The sequence below is a fragment of the Bison bison genome, unplaced genomic scaffold (genome assembly GCF_000754665.1).
Source record: "Bison bison bison isolate TAMUID 2011002044 unplaced genomic scaffold, Bison_UMD1.0 scf7180017864112, whole genome shotgun sequence".
In the NCBI taxonomy this organism is placed as follows: Eukaryota; Metazoa; Chordata; class Mammalia; order Artiodactyla; family Bovidae; genus Bison; species Bison bison.
The window spans coordinates 328,623-336,196 of NW_011494684.1; the positions used below are offsets into that span (position 1 = coordinate 328,623).

The following is a 7,574-nucleotide window of genomic DNA, read 5'->3' on the forward strand; positions in this document are numbered from 1 at the left end:
ACTGAGCGTGTCCACACCTCTACCATGTCGTCCTCGAAGAGCTGGACAGCTGACTGGCACACGGCAGGCGGCGCGATCTTCAGCAGCACGCACAGCTTGATGGCCACGGAGCCCACCCAGGCCACACTGGCCTGATTCTGCCATAGGAAAACCAGCGGTGAGGGGTCAGAGACAGAGCTCAGGGGCCAGGCCGTCCTGGATATGAAAGACCCTTTGGGCTTCCATACCCACAGTGGGGCTGGAATAGACTCCACCACGGCGAAGAGATATCAGTTCACACCTGTCTCCCACAGACATTGCCCTGTGACTCAAACAGCACCAGGCCAGTACTTCCTTTTAAGCTCAGTGGCAGTTCAGGCCTTTGCTGGCCCGGCTGACTTTCTCAGACATTGTCTGCTGAGTGGCCTGAAATTTGGACTGGGCAGAATGACAGACTGACCAGCATTTGGGGACACACGAGAGGATAGGACCTTGATTCCCTGAGGAAACCTTCTGCCCCCGCCCCCGCCCCCCCACCCCCCCCAACCAACCAGCACTCATCATAACCCCATGAAGGACAGTCAAGGCAGCCCAGACCGAACTAGTCCCACATCTCTGGATATTCTTTAATTCAGCTTCCCTTTTGGGTAGTAGCTAGCTCTAGGCATAGTGGTGCTAGGTGTAAAGTGGAGGGGATTCAGTCAGGCACACCAAGCTGGGAGTCCCGCCCGCACCAGCTGCTGGCTGTCTAACAAGTGACTTCAGCTCCGGGGCCTCTATTCATTTGTAAAGCAGAGATAACAGTAATGAAACCACCTAGCAGGCTACATTTAACCTGTATAAAAACGCTAGCACAGTGCCCAGCATTAAACTTGCACTGTTTCCTTACTTCACAAGGTCACAGTGGAGGTGGTGGTGGTGGTGTGCAGCCAAAGAACGGCAAATTCAGCAAAGCCTTGTGGAAGACAGCCTCTCCATCAGGGGTGCTCTTGGAAACCCGGGAGCACCGGCCTTAGCCCCAGCCCCTACCCCCAGCTGCACCTTTCTGGCCTGTCTCCCAGCAGCCCCTGTAGCGCTCACCCTCAGCCCGAAGTCGATGGCGGTGAACAGTCCTTTGCAGGTTGGGCAGGTGAGGTTCCACCAGCCAAAGGCCTCCTGGAGCTGGGGCGCTATGCGAATGAACTTGGCGGGATGGCCTTGGGTAGGAAGAGGGTGGGCCTCCGCAGGGGACCAGAGGACCGGGGAGTTGGGCAGTGCCAGCGCCAGCGCCAAGCCCAACCACAGGAGCCTCAGACAGGGGGCCCCTAAGGACCTGTCCGATGCCTGCTCCCGGCCCGACCTGGGGCGGCCCTGGCCGGGAGAAACTCCATGGCGGGGCATCGCCCAGCTTCCTAGACCAGGCTGGTTCGCCTGCCCGGACCCGGCTGGTGTAGGCCCCAGTAGGCTCTCGGGATCCCAGGCGGTGCCAGGGACACCGATTACCCCCCGCGCAGTCGGCTGATTGCTCTGAGAAAAGCCACAAAGCAGCTCCGCCCCTTCCTCCTTCTGGGTTCCGCAGCAGCTGATCGCGGTGGCTGGAAGCCAGCGCGCAGCTAGGGAGGCGGAGTGGACGCTGAGTGGGCGGGGCGCGCCTGGGACCTGCCCAGGTTCCCGCCCGCTATCCCACCCCGGCCTGGACTGCGGCGGGAGGCTGCTGTCGCCGCCCAGCCCTTGCTGGAGCCTGTCTAGTGTGGCTGGTGAGAGGCTCCTCCGAGGCCCCTTAGGCAACTCCTCTCACTCAAATTCCTGGAATAGCTAACTGCCAGGCCCACCGGGCTTTAAACTCGAAGCGGAGTGGGCAAGAGCTGGTGGTGGTGGCGGGGAGCACAACGAGGCAGGGATGCTTACACTGGGTCTGTTACTCTCCGCCCAGAAGGTGCCAGTCCTCAATTTCCTATGTTCTGCCACTGGTCCCTGCACCCGTGAGTCGTCGCCCTGCCTTTAGTCGCCGTACTCAGACTTCTCCAAGTGGAAGGGACCCTAGGCTTACCCATGCCTTCATCATATGTTTGAGGAAACGGAGGCTCAGATGGTAAAGTGGCTAGTTGAGTTGAGTTCAGTCGCTCAGTTGTGTCGGACTCATTTTCAGTAACATGGATGCATCTAGAGATTATTATACTAAATGAAGTAGCTCAGAAAGACACGACAACCTGTGGCTAAGAACAGATTAAAGACCATACAGCCAGGAACATGAATTAGAACTTGGGTCTTCCACCTTCTTGAATCCTTGACGGTGAAAGCTATCATTTGCCGAGTGCTGTAGGATGTCCCAGGCACTGAAACAGGCATTTTATAATGACTAATCCTCAGTTCTAACAACAACTCTAAAAAGTTAGTATAATACTGTTATTTTCTCCGTTTTACAGATGGGTAAACTGAGGCACGGGACAGTTAAGTGACAGAATAGTGATTAAAACTGAACTGTATCTCAGTGCTTCTCCAGATCCACAGAACTATCAAGTTCCTGTCAGTTCTTCCCTTTGAGAAATTTTTCTTTAAAAAACAAAAAAATTCATTTATTTTTATTTTCGGTTTTGCTGGGCTTCTTTAGTTGTGGCGAGTTGGGGCTGCTCTTTGACGTGGTGCTCAGGCTCTAGGCCCGCCGGCTTCCGTAGTTGCAGCACAGATTCAGTAGTTTTGGCTCAGGGACTCTAGAGAGGAGGCTCGGTAGTTGTGGCACTCCAGCCCAGTTGCTCTGCTGCATATGGAATCCTTCTGGACCAGGGATTGAACACGTGTCCCCTGCATTAGCAGGTGGATTCCGATACCGTACCACCCCTGAAGTCTTGAGAGTTTTTTTCCAAGTGACCCTTGCCCCAATTTCTATGAGCATCATATCAGATAGATTAATTATAGTATAACAGGAAATATATTTGGTTTTGTCTCCAGTTTCTGGCACAGAGCTCCTGAAATCTTGAATTTTCTGATAGGAACATCTTTTGTTATTTTTACAAGCCCCTTTCAATCACACCCAAATTTATGTTAATAGATGAATTAGGGTGGGGCACCTAAATAGCCTCAGGATGGGGCTGGTCTCTGGGAAGATCTAGTGATCAGAGTGAGATGTTTTGGTCTCACAGTCTCCAGGTTGGGGAAGAGGGCTGGGGATTGAGCTGTATAAAAACTCTCAGAGCGCTTCTGGGTTGGTGAACAGTCGAGGTGTTGAGAAGGTGGTATGCCTGCAGAGGGCATCGAAGTTATGTGGCAGTCCCCCTCACATGCTTTGCCCTATGCGTCTCTTTCATTTGGCCATTCCTCAATTTTACCCTCAGTATTAATCAGAACACGTAAGAAGGTGTTTTCCTGAGTCCTGGAAACTGTTCTAGCAAATTATCAAACCTGACTAGAGGGTCATAGAACCCTAGAATTCACAGCTGGTTGGTCATAAGTATAAGTGGCAATCTGAGACATTTTGTAAGCAGGTAGGGAAGGGGGTCCCCAGAAGGAAAGAATCAAATACAGCTTTCAGACACAAGAGAAGCCATTTTCGGCCTAAGCCATTCTGTGCTCTAGTCTGACACAGCGTCTGCCCTTGAACAGGTCTTGTGCTGTGCGCTCAGTTGTGTCCGGCTGTTTGTGACCCCATGGACTGCAGCCCACGAGGCTCCTCTGTCCATGGGGATTCTCCAGGCAAGAATACGGGAGTGGATTGCCATTTCCTTCTCCAGGGGATCTTCTTGACCCAGGGATTGACTGCACACGTCCTGCATTGACAGGCAGATTCTTTACCTGCTGAGCCACCTAGGAAACCTCCAATAAAGATCTTAAGAGAAAAAAAAAAGAACAAGACTTTTCAAGCAAGAGAAGTAACCAAAGTAAGGGTAATAAATCAGTTGTAAAGACTCCCAGTTCTGTTTCAATGGTAAATGTTAGCCTGAAGCACTTTCTTGAGCTGTTTTTCAGAATTTAAACCCTTTCTGAGTGAGTACCCAATTCCTAGATCAACTGGAACCTAAAGGATGCTGCTGCTGACTTTTTCTGACCCTTGAGACTTCAGTCAACTAAAGTTGGAGCTCTGTCAAGTTCTGCTTCTATTCTCTGCAGAATTCTCCTGCTCAAGCCCCTTCTTGTATATGCATGCATCCTTAGCTTAAAACCTCCCCAATTTTGCTGTTTAGGGAGATACTACTTTGGGAATGATTCCTGATGTTCATCTTACTTGTTACAAGTAATAATTTTTTTATTTCTCCTAATCTCTGTCTCCTTTGCATCTTTTGGCTTGACACCCACAAAAAGCTGAACTGAGTTTTCTGGTAACATTGTGACTGGCTATGTTGCAGGAAGGGAAACTTCTTACAGGGCCTGAGAGTGGGCTCTTGTCTAACATTCTGAAAAGAATCGTTGGAGGAAACACATGAACTGACAAAGCAAGAAGGGGTGGGAAGGGGTGCCTACATGGAGAGCAGCAGGATAAGGGAACCCAGGAGAACCGCTCTGCCACGCGGCCTGCCATCTCATTTTATGGTAATTGGGTTACTTTCCAGGTTGTCTCTGGCCAATCATTCTCACTCAGGGTCTTTCCTGGTGGCATGCGCATCCCTCAGCCAAGATGGGTTCCATTGAGAAGAATTCTGGGAAACTGGTAGGACATTTGGACTGGAGTCTCTTTTCTGCCTTTGACCTTTCTTGAATTCTTCTAATTGGTGATAGCTTGTTAGTTCTGCGCTCCTTACCAGGACCTCCTGTTAAGATAACCCATGCAAGAGGGTACTACCTTGCCTGGCCAGGGCAGGTGTTTTCAGTCAGCGTTCCCCTAACATCTGGAGTGGGGACAATCTTGTGGGACTGACCCGTTTAATTTGTTGGATCTGATCCTAACTCCAGGTAGATAGTATAATTTAGTCAAATTGTTGTAAAATTAGCTGGTGTTGGAGAATTGCTTCATGTCAGAGAAAACTCTTTCAGAATTGGTGTCAGAAATACAATTTGCTAGCTTGGCCCTAGCTCATGGAATCTTGTGATCCAGGAAGAGATAGAATGGAAGAGCAGGGGACGAGGAACCTTAGATTTCTGGGTGGCCACATAGTCACCCATGCTATGAAACAGCAGCTGTGCTGTAATCAATTACCAAAGGTAAATTTTACCAATGGAATTTAGCTATAGATCCAACTCCTGGGGCATTGTTCACTAGAATCTTGAGGAAATGGAAACTAGTAAGAAAAAAGCAAACTACGCAATCTTTTGGTTATTGATATCTGTAGTAGCTAAAATGAAATAAGAAAGAGTGCTGGATTGGACCTTGATTGGCTTGAGCTTCGGCTACTAGCCCCAAAGCCACCAACAAAGGGAAAATATTATGTGGGGACAACAGAAAGTAAGACTCTGGTCACCAAGAAGATAGTCTGTGTTGGGAGAAGACAAAACCAAGAAACTACTAAAACCAGGGGATATAATGTGAAGGAATTGTTTTACTTTATAGATTAGTATCATCAACTTCTTAAACAGCCTTCACTGAAATGCATTGTGAGAATGACTAATTTGGGGATAGTAGTTTTTTTAAATGCTACAGAATGGAAGAGCATGTTTAGGTTGATACAGGGCCTATAGCTTACTGTGCAACAATCACCAGTGGTTATACATGATCCAGACACACAGTAAGTTTTTCCTGAGAAAATGGCCAGCCTGCTGGATTGGATAAAAGCCACTGTAAGGTCTGTTTACCCTGGTAAGGTTAACTATTCATCTGCTGCTGCTGCTGCTAAGTCGCTTCAGTCGTGCCCGACTCTGTGCGACCCCACAGACGGCAGCCCACCAGGCTCCCCCGTCCCTGGGATTCTCCAGGCAAGAACACGGGAGTGGGCTGCCATTTCCTTCTTCAATGCATGAAAGTGAAAAGTGAAAGTGAAGTCGCTCAGTTGTGTCCGACTCTTAGTGACCCCACGGACTGCAGCCCACCAGGCTCCTCCATCCCTGGGATTTTCTAGGCAAGAGTACTGGAGTAGGGTGCCATTGCCTTCATCAACCCCCATTAAATGACAAATGGAACACTTCAGATAAAGAAGCTGATCTGCTTCATGTGCAGGCCATGTGGAATGGATTTTATGATGAGGATATTCACTCCCTTGATCTTGAGTGACCTCGGCCTGCAGCAGCTTAAAGTGGAGCTTTGGTACCCAGCCAGAGACTGAGGTCGGGTCGCAGTGGTAAGAGCACTGAATCCTAACCACTAGACCAGTGATCAGTGACAAGGCCCTGGCTCTTCAGCTTTGCAGAAAAGAATTCCCACAAAAAATGGAAAGTAGTGAAACCAGTAAAGTATTTATTAGGGGGGAAAAGTACAGTACATGAGGACTCGGAGAGACTCGGAGAGAAAGAGAGGGTCTCTGAGTTGCAGCCTCGTGGCAGTTTGAATTACTTTTATGGGGCATTTCTTCTGGGTTTCCTTTGACCAATCATTTTGATTTGACTGGTTCTGAGCCGTATTTGGTTTACCTCAGGAGTCTCCCATATGTGCATGTTCATCTCTTAGCCAGGATGGATTCTAGTAAAGAGACTTATGGGTAATTGACTTTACTTACTATGAAGTGATGTCCCCTCCCTTTTTGACCTCCAAGGAGTCTTTCTGTGCATATGTAGTCCGGGAGGTCTCCTTGACTTCGGGAATGAGGAATATGTGGTCTCTTATCTCTTACCTGGGCCCAGACGCCTCCATCGTCTTGTTTTCATGGAGTTTCTATCCACAGAAGATAAGTTATTCAGGCAGCAGCCCATCCATGTCCTGCCTCACCCTGACTATGCCCAGTACCCAGGACACAGTAAATGCTATGGTTAAGTAGGCTCCTTTTGCATGGACACCACTGTTGCATCGATGCCCCATGTAACTTTACTGCTACGTATTCAATCACCAGTCCAAGAAATCTTATTTGATCTGTTGTCTTCCCTTCTCATCCATCTTACAGATGCTAATAAAAACATTATATTAATTAACAAGAGAATGGGGAGATGTGGATGGGAGAATCAAGGGACTCATCCCAACAGGGTGGATATCTTTAGATGATTATCAAGAAAGGGAGTTCAAGTAGCCCCATTTGTCCTTACCTGTTTCTGCTCTGAGACTCTGTCCTTACTTACAGAGGACACTGATGACCCCTAGGGCCCACATTCTATCTGTTCTCCAAGACCTTATTTTCTAAGGTCTTGTAAGCAAAAAATGTAATATATCATTCCAGATCTACAAGGTTGATGTACCGCAGTTGCCTACATAGTTAAGATGCATATCTAAAGAATAATTTCAATGAGTCCAGATTCTTGCATCTTCCCATACATGGAAAAGAACTAAAATAACTTGAAATACCTATTCTTTGTGATTAGCAGCAACTTTTTGATGTTCAACCAAATGTTTGTTTCCCAGCAAAAACCTCATATATATTCTTTTTCCTCCCTAACCGCTTTGGAGCAGTTCCTCAGAACTACTTGAGACACTGACTCCTGGGCTATAGCTCTCAGTTTAGTCAGTTCAGTCACTCAGTTGTGTCTGACTCTTTGCGACCCCATGGACTGCAGCACACCAGGCTTCCCTGTCCATCACCAACTCCCGGAGCTTACTCAAACTCATG

General features: G+C 48.4%; 1 protein-coding gene across 1 annotated transcript in view; it reads right to left on the reverse strand.

Annotated features, from left to right (window-relative positions):
• SMPD1 (sphingomyelin phosphodiesterase 1, acid lysosomal) overlaps positions 1-1,541 on the reverse strand; it is a 4,561-nt gene extending 3,020 nt beyond the window's left edge. Inside the window, exons 1-2 of the mRNA XM_010839150.1 lie at positions 1,060-1,541; positions 3-137 (exon numbers count right to left, since the gene is read on the reverse strand). Of these exons, the coding sequence (XP_010837452.1) occupies positions 3-137; positions 1,060-1,359 (435 nt within the window). The 5' untranslated portion in view covers positions 1,360-1,541. The remainder of the gene's footprint in view (positions 1-2; positions 138-1,059) is intronic.
• Positions 1,542-7,574: the final 6,033 nt, after the last annotated feature.